The sequence below is a fragment of the Anoplophora glabripennis genome, unplaced genomic scaffold (genome assembly GCF_000390285.2).
Source record: "Anoplophora glabripennis isolate ALB-LARVAE unplaced genomic scaffold, Agla_2.0 scaffold47, whole genome shotgun sequence".
Classification (NCBI taxonomy): domain Eukaryota; kingdom Metazoa; phylum Arthropoda; class Insecta; order Coleoptera; family Cerambycidae; genus Anoplophora; species Anoplophora glabripennis.
Window position 1 is genome coordinate 250,377 of NW_019416342.1, and position 20,694 is coordinate 271,070.

A 20,694-nucleotide genomic window follows, 5' to 3' on the forward strand; every position below is an offset into this window, starting at 1 on the left:
ATTAAGAAAAAATTGTTGTATATGAAAATTATTGTATATTGTTATTATTAATTGTATATTGTCGCATTTACCTTTCTGTCATATTACTAATATTTTAATAAGTTTCAGATGTCAGCTCAATCCTTAGCTAAATAGAAATTTTAGAAATACTATTCAATACTATTCAACGAATAGTAATAGAATGAATAGTAGGTATTCATTGTGCATGTCTTAGACCCTCTACTTGTTTTATGGCTCTCTTAAATCTACGGACATATAGATTTTATAATAAAATGACGTATTAAAGATTAATAATCTACACACATTTAACATCCTGACGTAGTTACTACAAAATCATAATGAGCTTTTTCTAATGCGATAGAAAATGTGGACATTAAACAACTATTTATTACAAAATGTCGTCCATGATATGAAAAACGCATTACATTGCATGATATTCTTTGACAATTAAGTACTGGGTTTCACTTGCTGTGTGTTACATTCATTAAATTATGCTTTAAATTAGTGATTTTCAAGTATTCCTTGCCAACGACTACTGTAGCCCAGAATATTACGTAAGCCTAATGTTTTCCTTTTACCGATACACAAAAATATAAATAAATGGAATTTGTATGCAGTACAGACTTATAAACAGCGCAATGACGAAAAAAGTGACCACGATTATAAATATTTACTGATGAATAGTCAATAATCTTAGATGTAAATTAATGTTAAGAATATTTTTTTTACATTTAAATATGTGTATCTAATTATTTATGTACAGGGTGCTTTGTTTTACTGTAATCGGAGGTCCTGGAGACCGATCTAACCCAACTTACTTTAGTGCAGAAATAATAATAATAACCATAATTATGATGAAACGAAAATTGTTTCTCCTCAATACCTTTTGGCACATAATAGATATTTGGACCAAATTCGGTCTTCGAGAATTTATCGGAATAATATTGTCTTAGTCTTCTTGTTATTAGTTTTGATTGGTATTTAATCGTTGTTTTGTAAATTCTGAAAGGGATAAATGGAGTTAGGAAGACAGACGTTCTCTTTGGTTCTATTCTTCTGAGCGTCTTCAGTTACATCGTAAGTACAAAAATACTTTCACTGTAGATAGTAATGTACGAAGGCAAATGTAAGAGAAATAAGAACATTTTGTACGTTATTAAGTAACACCCCTGAAGAAATCAGTGACATATTTGGAAAGCTCATTATACTCATTCTTAGTACTGGTTTTATCATGATTTTAAGCTTATCTAATGGGATTATAGTTGTTTTAGGACATGGAAATGTAAAGACAGAGGTTCTTACTGGTATTATTCTTTTAAACATCATTTATTTCGTCGTAAGTATAGTTAATAACTTATAAATATAAATTAGGTTATAGAGGTTTTTTTTGTCAAAGTTCTACAGTGAGGATTGCGGTCTATTTAAAAAATTGACCACACAGCGGAAATTTCAAATTTTGGTTAAGACTTGTCACTATCTCTACCTCTACCTCTACCTCTACCTCTACCTCTACCTCTACCTCTACCTCTACCTCTACCTCCACCTCCACCTCTACCTCTACCTCTACTTCTACCTATCTCTATCCCTACTCTACCTACCTGTTGAACCTTTTAAGAACTCTTTTTGAGATCATTGCAAGGCCTGATAATGTGAAATAAGTTAACGTAGCCCATAAATTCGTAAAATTATATTTTAGTATAAATTATTGATTTACATTACTTACCAATAATAACGTACAAAATATATATTATTTAAGTAATCAACCGATACAGTCTCTAATAATTTTAATGTGTTTACCTGGTTACTTATTACTTAGTTGTGTGTATGATTCGATATTATTAAAGACATATTTCAGATTTGGGAATCCTTTGATGAAGGAGAATAATACCCGAAAACGTTTCCTGTTTAATATTTACGTGTTATTACTGTTTGTCGTTTTCACAGTAACGTCAGTAACGTTTTATTGGAAAAGATTAATCGTTACTGATAAAATGATGATAACAACACAAGAAAGTAATACATTTTCTTCAAGTGTTTACAGAATTTGCCTTTACAACAACTACATCATTCTGTGCAATAATGTTGAAGCAATCATGGAAGAATCTAATAGAAAAAATTGCTATAGTTGACAACAGATTGAAACCAAACGTACCAAAAGTCAGTATTTTTCATTGTTTGGAAGGAATAGGTAATATACCTCATAATCTTTTTGTTATTTGAAATTTATGAAATATTGGTGTGGGATAATATTAAAAGTGGCGTAGAAATCTACTATACTACGTACCGAATAATAAAGTTCTACCAATTTTTTGTTTTGGTCTTAATTGGAGAAATAGTAATGGTATTAAGAAAACGACGACTGTGGCAGAGAATACAACAGATTGTCTGGCACTCTTTGTGGAAATTCGATTCATGGCCACTTCATATACTGTTTAAAAAATCATGAAAAGTGAGAAAAAGTATAAAGATAGACGGGAAATTAATCCAAATATCCCGATCATTTACTGTCTAAAAGGTCCAAAGTACAAAGTATATCCTAATACTCTTTCTGTGTGAATTACACGAAATACTTTTAGGGTAAAATACTAGAAACGGAATATAGGTGTAACAAGATGCCATCAGCCTTGGCTCGCAAAAAATTTAACAATGTTTTGAACAGTAAAAAATTGTTTATTTGGAAGCATCGATTAACAATTTACAAAATATTTACGAAACAAAATAAAATATAAAAAATTTTCAACAAGTGAAAGAGTGTATATAATACAATGATCATAAAACTTAGCAGCTTTGATTATACCAGAGTCAATGTTCAAACTCGAACACACCAGAGTGACTCCGCGCGAAGTTTTGCTGCTGGATTTGTTCTTCACTCACGAAAATAAGAACAAATTCGTGAAGAAGTTATTTGACAGTAGAATTGATGTATTACTCTTATCTAACTTCTTCATAAAGTGACTACATGAATTAATTCATAGATTTACAATGCAAAAAAGCTATTAAAAGTACTTACTTCATTAGTACAGTATCATACTATAGATGATTGCGATAATAATGTACAAATGTGTAAAAACAAAATATACAGATCTATACAAACATATTTTTCAAGCTTCTCGTTTGCGGTGAAAACACCCGGTAGTAGACTTTTTAAATCATGTTAATGCATTTAGGTACATTACAATATAATGCTTTTACAGACTGATAGCTTTTGCTGCGCCGCAACATTTGTGGAACATAATTTGAACTGAGCAGATATATTTTATTTAAATTATTTTGATATATTCCACAATGTCAGTACAAGATACAGTTCTTTTAAAAATGTACATAAAATTTGGAAAGCTTTTAGGTATCACTTTTCCGTCCAAGAAGAATATTGAAAGAAGAAATTTGCTGGTTAACATTTACATTTTATTTTTGATTTCTCTTTACACTATAACCTTCATTGTAATTACTAAAGAAATATTATATTTAATTTTTCCAGTAATGGATGTAAAAGGCAAGATATTAGAGATTCTTGGAGCATTTCTAGAATTTAGTTTCATAAACTAATGCTTTGCTTGGTGCATTAGTTCTCAAGGAATCCTGGAATAGCATAATAGAAAACATTTTAATAGTAGACTGCAGTATGAAAACAAACCTTCCAAAAGTCAGTAATTTTTATTGCATTGGAAGTTTAATGTATTTTGTATTATTTTTTCTCTGTGAAACTTATGAATTTCTTGTATGGAAAAGTAAGAAATCTGTCTTGGTATGGGTCTACGCTACGTATCGAATAGCGAAGTTCTATAAGTTGTTTATTTTGGTCTTAATTAGAGAAACAGTGAAATTATTAACCAGAAGATACCATCACTTGAATGATTTGATAAAAAATACCTTCGCAATGGGTACTAATGTAGCGCACGCGAAGGCAAATTTAAGAGAAATAAGAGCACTCTGTATATCATTAAGTGACTTAACTGAAAAAGTCAACAATATTTTTGGAAAACAAATATTGTTCATTCTGAGCCATACAGCAATTTACAATTTAATTGTGTTTAACTGGATCGTAGCTTTGTTAGTAGAAGATGCAAATGCAATTGCAAACAGGAAGGCTCTTATTTGTTCTCTTTTACTGAACTTCTTCAGTGGTATTGTAAGTACAATTTTTAATTTATGTGCTCGATTTGTACACATCTGTGTTGTAATTATTATAGTATATCTGTAAGAGATCGAGATGTTAGCTAAGATTATTCGTCAACAGAGCCATCAGACATAGACCGATTATCGACCGACGAATGACTCGTGTACACATATCTATCTACTAACATATTTTGAGTGTAGTGAGATATAAACTACAAAGAATGTCATATTTTAATTGTCAATGCTACTCAAATCTTACCGGCAACAAGGCTAGCCGAAATATTCTAAAACAATTTTTTTTTCAGATTGTCATAACAATAACTGTATTAAATTGCGACACGTTAGAGAAAACTGGAGCAGACACCGTAAAGACGTGTTATGTCTTGCAGGGACATATAGATATGGAGCAGCCCGTACTTCGAGGAGAACTCATTCTTTTATCAAATTCTCTTAGAGATCTTGCGCCTAAAGTTTCGGCTTGTGGCTATTTCTCTGTAAACAAGAAACTTTTGTCTAACTTGCTTTCTGCCATAACATCGTATGTTATAATAATCATTCAGTTCAGAAACGATTAGATGTGTATCTATTGGCGTACACATGCATGGCACGGTTGTGAGGGTCAGATCAAATGGGGTCATGACAAATAATTAATTTACGATTTTTATTTTTGCAATGGCGTGGTTTTTAAATGTGAATAAATAGTGTAGAGTAGGTAGCCAGAAACAAGACTTTTCCACATTTACAAAAAGAGAGACACAGTTATTATTAAGGTTTTTCTGAATTGTTAATATTGATGCACGGGTGTGTTTGTTTCCACTTCAAAAATTACTTATCTTGAATATTTCTTTTAATTTTTATTCTGTGGGATAAGTATTATCTATATAACTTTTTTTCATACATTTTTATACAGGGTTGGAAAATCCACAAAGTAAAGTAAAGAAATCCGTGCGATAGACAAGGATGGCTATAGTGAAAGTGGCAGATTATGAAACGTCTTCAATGTAACCATCCTTGTCTACCGCACGGATTTCTATGACTTACTTTATCGCTCTCATACTTAACGGCCGATGTACCATGGGGACTTTCCGAACCTGTGTGTATATCTATGTAGTTATGTACTCATATACAGGGTGTCTTTATGTTTGTGTCATAACTATATAGGTTGCTTCTTGGATCGTTATAGACTAACAAGCCTTAAAGGTCATTGATTTTCAAGAGACAGATTCCAGGAATTCAACTAAAGGTAAAAATTCAGTAAATTGGGATAAAATATGACTACTAATGGTGGAGATACCTACTAAGATGCCATTAAATGTTTTGGACATTGGACAAATATGTTTAGTGCATATTAATATTTAAATTTAAAATATCTTCATCTGGGTATCTCGAAATATATCTTCATCATTTTAGAAAGTCGTAGCATGTAATTATATTTATCCACACATGGAAATGCAGTGCAAGCAGTTACAACAAGTTATACATATAATCAATAATCATTATTGTAAAAACAAATTTGCACGAATTTTGTTAGCACACTAATCTTGGGTATACATTTAGACTATTACAGTTAGATGCTAAGTGGATGATGTTGACACTATCACATCTATATTTAAATAATATAGAATTCGTAATATTTTAGTAAAAAGTTGTTATGATAAACTGTGTATGTGTAAACGGTATTTTGTGTCTAGCTAGTGTGTATTTGGCATTACCAATTTGCACGCGCACAGTTTTTAAGTGTCCACAGATGGAGTTACTTTTTCATCTGAAAGATCTTACACTGGGTGGCTTAAATTTAGGAACGATATCGGAAAAAGATGTCGATAAATATCATATCAGTATTTGAAAAAAATGTATTACAATGCTTGTTCAATATTTCGATGACGATATATTTTTCTAGCAAAAATATCTATACCAATTGTTAGAAATATTAGATATGTTAGAAATTACTTACTTAGATATTAATTAAACTTAGCCAAGCAGATCACCAAGGGTAAATTTTCGTAAATCTCCAATACAAAACATCATGGATCAAGCGGAATTTCCATCAAAGCGAGTCAGACGACAGTTTAATGAGTTAAAAACACAGAACCGACAAGAAAGAGTTAAACTTACTCGATAAATACTCAATTAATTACTTGAATTACTTTACTACCTCAAATTAGTAGTTTTGAAGGTGTATCCATAATTTAAAAAATTTACTTTAACCATAATTAAACGGCGGTGGGCAGGACCATCCAAATTTAGAATACTAATAAAAGTATACTTTTTACAAAAATGTTAATGATATACATGAAAAGCCCTTATGTAAAAACATTTTAACTCATAATTGTGGTGGTAAATGAAATTAATAATTGTGGTGGTAAATGAAATTAATAATAAATACCTACATAAATAAATCCTGTTTGTGCTTTAACTGATGTGTGACTTATATGTGTAAAATTTAATGTTGAAAATAAATTACAATATATTTAAAATTGATTTATCATTAATTTATCCCTCTAGAAGAGTTTATAAGCAGTTCCTAACATATGGCGTACCTAGAAGAAGAGTTGTGGGGCTCCCCTCCCTGGACACTTCCTTTAAAACTGTCGATCTCTCGGGTAAAGCTGGTGAATATATCCAGCAATTAAATTTAAAAATATGCCTATTAATTTTGGTGACATATTAAATACATTATAATAATCTTTGATTTGCTGAAAATTCAGTGTAATGTAGTAAATTATTATTTAAGAGATGTCTTAAAATTATCATACACCTCTCTCGTACCCTACTTATCACAAGGTCCTTGTATTTGAATACTTTTAGAACGATTCGTCATGTGCGCATGACTGCTGACTCCTGCCCAGAATGCCATTAGTTAATCTTTTCTTTAAAAGATGTCTATGGTATATTCTCTATCTCCAATCTAGGGTCTATGGTCAAAATAACAACCTAACCAAACCTTTACGTAAATCTTAATTTCCACAAGACTTCCAATGAAAAATAATTTTTCATGAAAGTTTAATTATGTCTATAGCTGGTAAAACATTTAAATCCATAATCAGAAGATGTGTCCCACAAAAGCTGGTATTAAAGCTGTTATTATCTACAATTACAAAATAAAATTCCTTATTTTTAGTTTTTCAGACCATCCAGTTATTATTCTTCACCATTTCTTGAAGATGTTGGAGATATAACTAGAAAATATGAAATAACAAAAGATCCTGAAGATTGGAAGTACGTTGAAAGAATTTTACCTGTGGCAGTAGTTCCAGAACCTGTAAAAAAAGATGTGTATCCATCAGGTTGGAAACCTCAAGGAGACAATTTACAAGATCAACCCTACTTTGTTGAAAGAACAAAAAATCACATGATTCCTGTTTACTTACAAGTTGCACAAAATGGAGTCCGTAGGCATACAAAAGTCAAGTTTGTGAAAGGCGATATTTGGTTACTTGAAAAAGAACTGCGTGAATTTCTTCAGAAGGAGTCATTCGGACCCATTAGAAGTCAAGTAAATGAATTTGCTGGATTTATTAGATTTAGTGGAGATTTTGTAAATGCTATTAAGTATTGGTTAGAACAAAAGCAATTTTAAACTTGTACAATTCAGGTTTTTTTATAATTATTTTCCATTAATTCTGCTCTATATCGTAACTGTAAAACTTCAAACATTAGATGGTAATTAAACTCATTTGGAATTCATACATGCAAGAACAGAATAAAAACTTAATGGGGAAGCTGTTGTATAATTCGTGCAATGTAAAATTTCAGTAGGATAACCCAGACTTCCAATAATTGTTGTTTCATTGTAATTTAACGACTGTTTTTCATTTCTCATTGCTAGTTGTTTAAATAAATCAATAATTGTTTAAAAACACCCTTTTTTCCCCTCTTGTTTTCCTTACACTTAGTTTTGTATGATCTTTATGAAAACATTTCTTTGTAATATTTAAACCATAGTTTCAAAGAAAATATAGAGATTAATATTAAATTTCGTTAAATGTAACTAATAACAAATTTTCACATAACTTTTAATACCATTTTTATTTACACAATTATGTACAAAATATAAATACGAAAATATATTAGATAAATATTAAACAATTTAATTTGAAGCATTAACACATGCTGTAAAAAGACTAGGAAAGTAATACAGTTTTTCTTGGGGGTTTTGAAGATCTACCCAGGCTAATCCCTGATTTACCATATGCTCTAAAGCTTTCCTACTTCGTTCTACCTCCCACTTCAATTCTCGTTTGAGATACGACACAGAAATAAATCCTTGATTTTTTTCAGCTTGCTGCAAAATAGCTGAATGATCCATACTTAGCTCTCCAGGAACAGATTGGACCATATACTAGAATTACAGTGATTATAACGATATTTTTCAAATTATATAAAACACAAACCTTGCCCTTTCCCACTGGTATTACGTTGAAACCGCTACCAAATATTTTCAGTTTTTCTGCTGCTCTTATGAGATCATCTTGTGAAATTTCTTGGTGTTGTTTACTCTGACCTCTAGCTTTTATTAACCTTGTTCTTAGTTCATCCAGACTAATAAGACCCCCATTTTTTTCATTAGTTGCTACAAAGAAAGTTGTTAAAAATTCTATGTAAATAATTAATAATTTATTACCTAAACACACTTCTACTATTTGAACTGCAAGCTCATAATAAAAGTCTCCAATGCCTAATATAGACCAAAAACCTTTACCTGATGATAATGGATCTACACCTATACTGGCACACATATCCTAAAACGTATCATTAGAGTTATCTATTTTGGAACAATATATTGTTGCAAATGGGTCGGTAACTAATTTTTTTTAGAACACAGCATAGGTGGCTCTTACCTGAAACTGCCTTCTAAATTCTGGATTTTTTCTTATTTCATTCTTATGCTTAGAGGCAAACTCCTCTAAATTAATTTTAAAAACTTCTAACTGTTTTGTCATTTGCTCAAATTGATTTTCTTGTATTTCAGTACCCTTATCTTTGTACTTTTCCTGTTCTAATTTTTGTTTTTGAATAGCTCCTAAACCAGCACGACGACGCATTTTCTTATGGTTATAAACGTTTAGTTATGTATATGTAGCAAATAATTCAATTTTATTTAGAAAAACATATAATCTCTACAACAAAAGTCAAACTTATAGGTTAGAAATTGACTTTTAAGCATAGAACACAAAATTTAACGGGATAGCTGCTTCGGTTGTATCAGTTGGAGCTTGGAGCACTCCAGAAATTACAAACATTTGATTGTTGTGCCCACAGTACACTAATTAATGTATAATAATTAAAAGTATTAAAACCTCAGACTAATAAATAAAGTATATAACCACAATGAATTTGACCTTTGACAAACCCACTTATTTCAGAAACATTCTATATACTTATAGTCATCGTAGTATAAAGACAAATTTAAATTAAAAATCAAAAGTAAAAAAGATTTAGGTACGAGTAAAAATATAAACAAGAAATTTAAATAACAGACAGCACATTTTGACGTTTTTATTACATTTAGCTACAAAAATAAAACAATTTTATATACATTAATTATAACACATAAATAAATTATTTTCTGTTATAAGATCAGTCAATCAAATCAATTTATACCAAATTTTTGTTACAAAAATACAAAAAATTTCAAATTTATAACAAAATTGTTTAGTACGAATGAGTACCTATTACTTAGAATCACAAAATATAGCTACTATATATGGCTGTAATATCAGAATAAATATTTCATAGAAGTGTAAGTAAAATATATATTTCTGCAGTAATAATTACAAAATATTTCTCCATTATATCGCTTTAAATAAAAATGGAACCAAAATAACTCATAAAATAAAATGTTTCTAAATGAAGTTTAAAATGAAAAATATATAGGGTGTTTTGAAAATAACTGACGAAAATGAAACAAATGAATTCTCTTAACTGATTTTAGAGAGGATGTTTTATGTAAAAAAAAGAGCTGTAACTTCTTAGGGAAGGAGGTTAGAATAAAAATATTTGTTTATAAAAAATCTCTTCTAAAATCGGCTCTGCTGAAGAATCCACTGTTTCATTTTCCTCAACTATTTTTGAAACACCTGCTCCAATAATATCCTCATTTAAGGACCTTAGAAGTAAAATGAAAAATACAACGGTAATTTTGAAACACAATTTTTTTCAAATATACAACTTTTTAAGTCAAAAAGGATATAAACTTTTATTTTTATATTTACTCCTCATAAAAGTTAATTAAAATTCTATTATTATATATAGATTACATTTAATATACCTTTTTGTTAAAAGTATCTACGTGGAATTGTGGAAGATATTGAAAAGTGATGAAATATAGAAGACTAATGAAGATTTGATGTATTTTGTATGTAAATTGCTTACTAAGGTCTTCTAATTCTTGTGGATTACATCGGGGAATATTAATATCGCAATAAGTGATGTGTCCTAGTGAATTGTTTTTAACGGAAATAATATTTTTTGTCTAGTTAAAATATTTGAAGATAAACGAAAATTAAAGTTGTGGAAATATGTGGAAAATTACAACAGAAAACAAGGAGAGAAATATTTTTATGGGATTTGAATTTTTGACTTATTTATTATATTTAATTTAATCCTAACAATTTGGTGTTTCTCTATGTAGATGTAGAAAACTATGTTTATTTTATTTTTTTGACAAGTCTGGTTGACTTCATTTTCACATTATTGTTATTTCATTTATTCAGTTTTTCCATTCACACACAGCTTTTTCAATCATTTCTTGTAGGTTTAGCGCAGTTGTGCAATGTACAAATGAAAAATTTTATATATACTATACAGGGTGTCCCATATAAAACTTTCCACCTGAACATTTCGTCATTTAATAGTTATAAAAAAATTCCAAAAACACGTCGATTTTTAATTTGAGGGGGACATCGACTTACATCATTACTTATTTTGTAGTTGCTACCCCCTTGAAAGCTCTTTTGATACTGACTTCGAATCCGTAAAAAAATAAAGATTGTCATTCGTTTTCAAGAAAAAAAACATTGAAATTAAATTTTCGGAATTTTGTATTTTTACATTTAAAATAGTTTTATTTTAATTGCATGCGTTAACCACTGAAAAGATTTTCATACATGAAAACATTAATTATTAAACTGCAAAAAGGTTTCTCCTTCAGATGATAAAAACAATAATAAACGAAATGTAATGAAGGTTGAAGTTCTTATCATAAATTTTTATGAATTCCATTGCATTCCATTCCATTTTATTTTTTTGTTTGATTTCATGTCTAACAGAATTACAGAAAATCAAAACATACTTTACAATATCTGTTTCAGTGACGAGTCTACGTTTTTTCTCGATGGTACAGTGAATAGGCATAATATTCGTTATTGGTTGGTGAAAATCCTCATTGTGTTAAGGAATCGCACACTCAGTATCTAGAAAAGCTGAACGTCTAGGTTGGAATATTGGGTAATCATATAATTTTTTATTTGGATCAGAATTTTCCAGGATGATGGATAGGTCAGCTCGGTCTCCTGATTTGAGTCCAAATGACTTTTTTCTCTGAGGACATCTCAAATCAGTGGTTTTTGCAAGTCAACCCGAAAATCTTGAAGATTTAAGACAACGTATTGTAAACGAATGTCGGAATTTTACTCCAGAGGTTTTCGCAAATATAAGATGTTTCGTAGACAGCCTCCATATTTGCCAAGAACAACTGGAAGCACAATTTGAGCATCTATTATAAATAATTTTAAATGCAAAAATACAATATTCCAAAAATTTAATTTCAATGTTTTTTTCTTGAAAACAAATAACGATTTTTTTATTTTTTTTACGGATTGAAGTTGATACCTTGATCTACGAAGGGGTGGCAATTACAAAATAAGTAATGATGTAAGTTGATGTCCTCCTCAAATTAAAAATCAAGTGTTTTTGGAATTTTTTCAAATCTTCATATTAAACGAAATGTTCAGGTGGAAAGTTTTATATGGGACACCCTGTATAGTCAAAGAACAGCCAATTTTTGTGAATTGAAATAAAAACAGAGCTTAATTATATAAGTTAAAAAAAAGTCTAATGGTAATTTACAGAACATACAAAATACTTATCTAATATTGATTATACACGAATTTAATGTAAAATTATTTGAATAATGTAAAAATGAACTATTAATTAAACAAAGTGCCCCGAAAATTTCTTTGCCATTGAGCATCAATCATTTAATTCTTTAATGATTGTATAATACTAAAATTGGTTTGCTAAAAATAATCCAAAAAAATCAGTAAGGTTGTATTTTTCTAATCTGGTATTGTATAAAATTATCATTATTTATTTCATGATAAAAAAAATGTTTAGGTGGGATATCAGTCTTGACAGTCTTATTTTAATAAAAAGAATAATTTTAGTAAATACCATTTTTTTCGTATTTATATATACTGGGTGTTCTGGAAATAAGTGCCAAAAATGAAATGCCGAAACTTAGCTCAATGGACATATTGTAGAATCTAGTATCGCTAGTTCCGAGATTTCCCAATCTTTCGAAGACGTCTCACAAAAACGATTACTCACATTAAAGCAAGTGGTTAATCAATCACAATACATTATATTGTATAACATTATAAAAATAATAAATAAATTTTATAAAGACAAATAAAATAGGAACATTTCACAAATATTACAACGGAAGTACTTTCAGTACTATCGGTGCAAATTATACGACTAATTTTCTTTTTCAATGGGATTCACGTCTGAATTTAGAGTTTCTGAGGGTGTTTGCCAAACCTCTGCTGCTCTCCTGAAACAGGTCCGAATAATTCAATATTTAAGACAATTCTCTTAGCGAAAGAGAATACCTTATGCATTTTTCTGGTAGATTCAATGCTTGGTAATACAAAACTGCAGCCAAAATCAAGGACCAAGTCCTTAACGGCCCCAGAAGGAAAGCCAGTGTCCCATAAGCTAACCAAAAGAGGTAGGCCATTGACACTTGCAAACAGAACACTATAAGAAATGGAAGGTGTAAACAAATTCTCCTTTTTATCGGTAACTTTTTCCCAGGTTTTAGGGTCAGTTCCTGGAACCTGAAATGAAACACATTTTTTACAGTGTCCTATATCAAACAGTTTAGCAACTTAGGCGAGTGAGATGGTGATCCAAGAATTTTCATTAAAATTAATTTTAACATTGAACCATGCAGAATTAATTAATGGATACAGTGACCCATTTTAAGTATTACATCAAGAGCGCCAGCCTGACACCGCCTGGATCGGGACAGTTGCAAGGATAAAGAACAGATGCGGGATGCACCAGGGTTCCAAGAAAAGGTCCAAGACAGATTGGCGCCAAGGACCAGATACTTATACCTGCGAACGACTCTGTACCACGACAATTCTCCAGCGAACGCTTGTCCCGATAACACTTCAATAAAAATACTTTAATTTTACCGCTGACAGAGAGAGTTTTATTTTGCTACATACCGTAAGCAACCCTCATATCGACTTTAAGAATTTTTTGGCTTTCAGTGGTATTAATGTATACAGGTTGTTACAAATTCGTAGCAAGTAGTTTAAATGGGGGCAAAGTTGCATAAACAGGGGACCAACATTATGCCTCTGTCTCTAAAAAATCAAAGCTAACATGATTAATTTTCGAAATATTTGAAAATACCCGAAACTTTGGAATTACTTTTTTTTTTAATTTCAGACTTGTTCGAGGTGATGTCGAACACTTTCTCATGGAAACTTTTCGCCCTCTATAGAATGACATAATCAACTTCATTTTTTTAAATACAACACTGGATTTTGAAGAAAAAAATAGTCGATTTATTTTTAATCAGCCTAATGTAAGTTTATGAGGAAAACCTACATACATACCTGTTTTCTGCAAGATTTGCTATTATCAGCATCAGTGGCAACTGAAAAGTGAATAACTGAAAAAAAATACATATATCAGTGGGTAAAATAAAACGGAAAGATGGAATTAGGAATCTGACAGATATTTACCTGTATAAAACCATAAGCGTAAGTAAACGACCCGGGAAGATATGCTCCGTTGACAAAAATTCCCCAGGCAAAGATTACCCCGATATAGTCCTCAACTATGTACCCAACTGACCAAGGCCCAAATGCTAAGTATACAGGGTAAATGATGACAGGCCAAAATAATCTGTCTATCGTGGACAAAACCCAAAGTTTACGTAACCACCTGTTCCAGCAATATTTTCCCATTCTTGGTTTAACAGATCTTCCCGCTAAAATATAATTCATCATTTCTCGAAATACTGAATGGTTTACCCAATAACTACAGAACCTTCAAAATGATTACAAGCCACGTAAAGCCGAGCTTAGGCAACCAATATTGCACGGGTGGTACGGTCAATTAAATAATAATTCCTAAATCTTAGCCTCACAAATATTAATGATTTTCTACAATGAACAATCCAAATCATTACGTCTACGTTCGTGATAATGCTATCGCTGATTGGTTGAATAAAATTTTGTGAAAAATTCCACCAACGCCTTCATGTAATTGTTACAATTTTACTGAAATTTAATTGCCAAGGTGAAGGAAATAAAATACTAGATGTGTGGCTTGTAATCATTTATGAAAGTTTTCTATATAAAGAACATTCATTGAAACTTACCCGTTACCGAATAATGGAGATATCTTACTACACATAACGGAGTAATCGATAGCACAAGCATGGAAAAGAACATAAGTTTGAACTAAAAAATAGTTCCGTTAAAAAACAAAGTACATAAATATGAATACACTTACGATTAAGCTGGCATCGGTCATAAGCGCTACTCTGGACAAAATGCTAAATGACAGTGGAGTACCATCTAAAGAAAATGGCTGTGACACGGTCTTTATCCTGCCGTCAGTATCCTTTACATAAACCTAAAAATTTATTTGATAAACTGGTAGAGTTTAATCTCTACATTTTCGATCCTGCTTACTTCTATGGTATGGATTCCTTTCAGATACAATTTTGGATTCCAATCAGCCGCATACAATGGTCCTTTAATGTTTTTGCATCGGATCCATGGGCCATCATCGACTTTCACTTTTACAAAGTCGATATTGGCCAAGGAAAACGCTAAAACTCTATAAAAATTAAATTTGGGTTACATTAAATAATGTTCTTCCTAATCAGTAATGAATCTACCAGTAGAAGAAATTTCCAATATTTTAACACTAACCTTATATGTGTCGAATTTCTTAATTTATCCAAATTTTCTTTAGCAAGATTTACAAACAAAGCATGCTTTGGATTCGTTATCAATGCAACGGGCCAGTCTCTATGAGGAATATCGACAAATGACAATAAACCGTGGTCTATAGCCATCAATCGATACCTATAAAAAGGATAGCTATGAAAGTATTTACTATTTGCGCAACAAGGTATGCTGTTAGTAATTTAATTGCTGACACTGCACAGTTAAGGATATTATATCTTAGGCTCCTGTTCAATATCAAATTTTTAAGATCAAATAAATACAGGGTGAGTCACTATAATCTGACTTACGAGTTTATTACTGAAATTACAAAAAAGTTTTTAATACAAAAGTTTTAGCTTTTTTTATGAATTTGTATAATACAGTATTAGAAAAAACAATTGAATAATGGAAATCACTAAACTAAAGAAAATTTTTGTTTTAAATGGAACACCCTATTTATTATATTATTGGCTTCGTTAAATTTTTGTCTTTTGAAAAATATATATGTTAGTTCAGTTTAAAACTATTTTTGAAAAAACAGGAGGGAAATTTATGTCTGACATATCGCAGTGGCTATGGACGACACACGCTTAACAAACAAATGATTTTGACAGGAGTTTATTTATCATCATTAATTTATTTCCTATAACAAACTATTTTAACAAAGAAATAATGTTCCGTGAGAACGAAAAATTTGAAGTTATCCGTTTATTTTACAAGAATAATAATATTGTGAATGCAGCGTGCCGAGTATGCTCGTTTGCATCCCGGGTTTCCAATTCCATCTCGAGCTGCATTTTACGACACTGAGCGAAGCTTTAGAGAAACAAAATCTCTTGGAAGACAGAAATGAAGAATTATTCCATATGAAAAATTAGAACTAACTATATTACTATATTTTCAAGGTAAGCAAATATTCATTCGAGGTTTACCATGGTAAATTTCTCACCCAAAATCAAAAAATTCAGCGATTAGAGTACTGCAGTGAAATGTTGCGATTGAAAAATGGCGAGCCAAACTATTTCGAAAAGATTTTATGGATTGATGAGACGAGTTTTACAACAGCTGGCATTTATAATAGAAAAAATACTCATACCTGGGCAAATGAAAATCCTCACTGTAATGGGAAATTCCAAGTCAAGGACGCACATCATTTAATGTTTGGTGGGGTATATTCAGAAATAAAATCATTGGCCCACTATTTTATGAAGGTCCTTTGACTAGGGAAGGATACCAGTATTTTCTTGAAAATCAAATAGAAAACAAATTGGAAGACCTGCCGCTGATCAACTATACCAATTTAATTTGGCACTAAGACGGAGTGTCTTCGTATAGAACCAGAGCAGTACGAAATTATGTATTTAAATAATAGGTTTGAATTGTGGATTGGTAATGGAGGAAACATCCAATGGCCTTCAAATAGCCCAGACCTTACACCCTTGGACAGTTTTCTGTGGGGTTACTTAAAAAACAAGGTTTATAAGGAAACTAAAGTAAACTTGAACTAAGACATAAACTTGATCAGTGTATACAAAACTTAAGTGAATTTAATTCCCATTTTATACTAAATGCAGTTCTGTAAATTAATGAGGATTATACGAAGTGCATCAATAATAATGGCGGTCACATTGAGCATCTGTGACCATTTGTGTTTTAGTTTGTTTTAATTAACTAAAATTCTGTTAAACTTAAGACTTGTTAAAGTTAAGAATGATTTTTATTATTATGATAAAATAAACAGATAACTTCTAATTTGTCCTTCTCACTAAACATTATTTCTTTCTTAAAATAGTTTGTCATAGGAAATAAATTAACGACGATAAATAAACTGCTGTCAAAGTTATTTGTTTGTTCTGCGTGCCTCATCCATAGCCACTGTGATCTGTCAGACATAAATTTCCCTCCTGTTTTTTCAAAAATAGTTTTAAACTGAAATATATTGAAAAGTCCTGAATCAAACAGTAACATATTATATATTTTTGAAAAGAGAAAAATTTAACGAAACTAAGTATGCACTACATAGAGTCTTCCATTTAATTTAGTGACTCCCATTATTCAGTTCTTTTTTCTAATACTATATTATAAAAATTCATAAAAAGCTAAAACTTTTGTATTAAAAACGTTTTTGTAATTTCAATAATAAACTCACAAGAAGTTGTCAGATTGTAGTGACTAACCCTGTACAATTCTGCATGTCCCCAAATGACTTTTTTATTTTTGTGAAATGTCAAAATGATGATTAAACACATTTCAGTATTCTATAGACAATTTTATGAAATTAGTACGTAATGTTATGTAAATTTATAATACCTAAACTTAAATGGTATATGCTACGAATAAATTTAATCTTAGGATATTTGTCACGTATTAGTCAACATTATCATTCTTAGTATTTACAGTGGGTTATAAAAAGTGAAAATTAAAATGTATTCAAAAAATTTGCTAATGTATCATCTACATATTTTTCAAAGATAAACAATATTATGCAATAGTTCAACTTTTTTCAATGTTGCACAATATTGTTTTATATTTTTTAATAAAAACATAAATCAAAGCAATTATAACAGACAATGGCATCTACTTACATTCTATTATCTTTCCAGTCGCCCACTTCCAATTCTAAAAAACCAGCCTTTTGGAGAGTATACATTTGAGGTATAAGGCCCCCAAGTTTGTGTAAATGTCCACAAACGTAAACTAAACCTTGCTTATGTTTACCTATCAGATCTCTAACATTTTCTGGGCCAGGTGTGAGTATGCAGGAGGTGGGAAAATGACCGAACCAAACTGTGTAGTTGGTCGAAACACTTTCTGCCTTTTTTATAAGGGAATTGATTTCATTTACTTCAAGTTCATCTAATATTCCGACAAAGTTAAACGGCCTCCTGGGTCCTTCGAGGAAGTAAATTATGGGACACAATCAAAGACCAACATTTAAAGCTTACCTGGTTCCAAACAGGCATCAATGCCGATAAATGAGTATGTGGTACCTCCTTGTTTTATTTGGTACATGTATGAGCGAGGGTGTTCTTTTCCCTGAACAGAGTAATTTGTGAAGAAGTTTTGTTTCGAGTCGTTGTTGATTACATTAAAATTATCTAAAAAAATGTATACTCTTGTAACTGCCACTTGGACTATGATAATCAGTACGAATTGAAGTTCATAAAGTAATAACTCATACTCATGAGACATAAACAATTAAAGGGTAATGTGTCAAAAAAAACCTCACCATGATTTCCTCTAATATCTAACCAAAGAGTCTTTCTTTTAACATGAGCCTCTGCGAGTATATCTCGGTAATATTTCCATTCTCCTTCAAATTGGTCTGAGCCGATAGCATCTTTTGTCTTTGCATCAGTCAAATCTCCAGAAGCCAGAACTACTCTAGGCTTTATTGCATCCAGAGTGTAATGACAAAATTCTCTAAATTCTGTTATTCTAAATGGATCTCTAAATATACTTATGTGCAAATCTGAAATCTGCAACATTCAGTTAGAATTTCATCAAGTATTTAGATTATACAATGTCTTACCTGTAAAAACCATATTAAATTGTCAGGAGTATCAGTGATCTTTATATAATTTTTTTTGATATCCTTCTCACTGTTAAGTGTATCAGTGCTCAATAAATTCACGACATTTGTAAAAAATATCGAGAATATTATCATGGATAAAACAATTCCTACACTTAATTTTGATAACCTCATCTTAAAATGTTATTGCAGATTCTCATGTCATCAAATTCAACCATAACTAATTTATACCGATTTCACTGGTTTCGCAAATACGCGCTGCTTGTTACTAGAATTTTGTTATCTTTACAATGTTTAAAATCACACAAATTATTTATATACAAAATGACATTTAACGAGGGTCATTGAAATGAAATCAGATGTTTTCGTGACAGCTGGGTGAATTTGAAATGTTCATCCAAATGTAGGTTACTTGATAAAAACATTTACAAAAATGGTACTAAAAAATTTAATAAAAACCTTCACCGTGAGATGGCACCCTTATATATAACTTAACCACTGACCTGGAAATTTAGGATCGAGGGCTGAGGGTTTGAGTGTTGTGAAAAGGAATGAAAATGCTTTTAGGGTTCAGGGGGATGCTGTGAGTTGTGCTTGCCTTGGACTGATAGAAAATACAGAGATAAACGGGTATACATAGGTATTGTATTTTTGAAACCGAGAGAGTTGTACGAAAATAAATTTGTAGAGGACATAGCTAGTACCATGCGAAACATCGCCATAATTTTAAAAATGTTGTCACCGCCGTTCTTGGGGGTGAACATTCGAAAAATTTAGTATTATTCAAATTTCGTGGCTGAAAACATACATAGGTATTGTATTTTTGAAACCGAGTGAGTTGCGCGAAACTAAATGATTGATAATACATTTTCAATGTAAAATTTCTTAATAACCTGGTTGTCTTAATCAACAAACAATTTTTTTGACATCAGTGCCATCTTCAATTTGGTTTGTAAAAATTATACTTGTGGTGTTAATTGACGTCACCAAGAAGCACCATCAATTGCCGTTTTCAGAATGAAAATAATTCTGTCCATTATAAAGTTATCGGGCAAAAACAGCGGATTTTGAAAATATCACTTTTCTCTCTTATATTTTTCATAGACATATAAATAAAATGCATGGCATATTTCCAGCAGGAATATTTGAATATATTTAGGGGATCAAGATTGTGAAAGGCACAAAGGCTATACCTGGACAAAGTATTCGAGAGGACACTCACTTTTTAGGTGCGGACTGAGACGAGGCGTATAGTGTTTTGCCGCAACACCACTCATATTACTAAGAAAACTTTGCAACAAAGAGAAAAGAAAAATCTGGTCTCAGGTGACATAAGTTTGTGTAACCGAGATTTATGGGCAGATGCACCGCTGCGTCGGTTGTACTTTCAGAGCTCTTGTTATACTTTTAATTCAGATACATGTCCTGATATAAACTTGAAACGCGAGGCGTCTCTAACAGGATATAAGAAAATATGAATTTCGTCCAGGCTTTTAATAAAAATTGTGTGTTTTACGATAAAACAAATATCCTTTATAGCCCGAGAAGTCAGGGAGATTAATTAAAAAAAAATGGCAATGGAAAAAAATAACTGTATAAACTAAAAATTCATATATAGGAAGTCTGGAAAAGAATAGGCGATTTTTAGACGATGGGTTTCTTGAATGAAAATTAACCCAAGTTATTACCTCAATACAATTTTTTTTTATTTTCTCTCTCTACAGTAAGAGGCTTTTATCCCGATGAACAGTGCTAAGTATATAAATCTTTTGTTAACGAATTTGGTACAATTTCAAGACGAGATGAAATCGTGTTATTCTTTACATCATGTTCTTTTTCGATATA

At 30.9% G+C, this 20,694-nt stretch overlaps 3 protein-coding genes across 3 annotated transcripts; 1 reads left to right on the plus strand and 2 right to left on the minus strand.

The window, feature by feature from the left end:
• The first annotated feature begins 7,023 nt into the window (after positions 1–7,023).
• LOC108906425 (probable 39S ribosomal protein L49, mitochondrial) lies at positions 7,024–7,976 on the plus strand. The gene is made up of 2 exons (XM_018709662.1): positions 7,024–7,185; positions 7,238–7,976. The coding sequence occupies exons 1-2, from the start codon at positions 7,126–7,128 to the stop codon at positions 7,694–7,696; spliced, it is 519 nt and encodes a 172-aa protein (XP_018565178.1). The 5' UTR covers positions 7,024–7,125; the 3' UTR covers positions 7,697–7,976.
• A 194-nt stretch (positions 7,977–8,170) lies between these two features.
• LOC108906433 (vacuolar-sorting protein SNF8) lies at positions 8,171–9,273 on the minus strand. The gene is made up of 4 exons (XM_018709671.1): positions 8,958–9,273; positions 8,741–8,858; positions 8,511–8,689; positions 8,171–8,458 (listed from the first exon to the last, which is right to left on the minus strand). Exons 1-4 carry the CDS (start codon positions 9,159–9,161, stop codon positions 8,207–8,209), a joined length of 753 nt encoding a protein of 250 aa, XP_018565187.1. The 5' UTR covers positions 9,162–9,273; the 3' UTR covers positions 8,171–8,206.
• A 3,407-nt stretch (positions 9,274–12,680) lies between these two features.
• On the minus strand, positions 12,681–19,180 carry LOC108906411 (transmembrane protein 62). The gene is made up of 12 exons (XM_018709646.1): positions 18,850–19,180; positions 18,547–18,796; positions 18,263–18,415; positions 17,903–18,209; positions 15,300–15,455; positions 15,057–15,204; positions 14,875–14,997; positions 14,741–14,822; positions 14,100–14,347; positions 13,971–14,026; positions 12,951–13,178; positions 12,681–12,892 (listed from the first exon to the last, which is right to left on the minus strand). The coding sequence occupies exons 1-12, from the start codon at positions 19,021–19,023 to the stop codon at positions 12,817–12,819; spliced, it is 2,001 nt and encodes a 666-aa protein (XP_018565162.1). The 5' UTR covers positions 19,024–19,180; the 3' UTR covers positions 12,681–12,816.
• Positions 19,181–20,694: the final 1,514 nt, after the last annotated feature.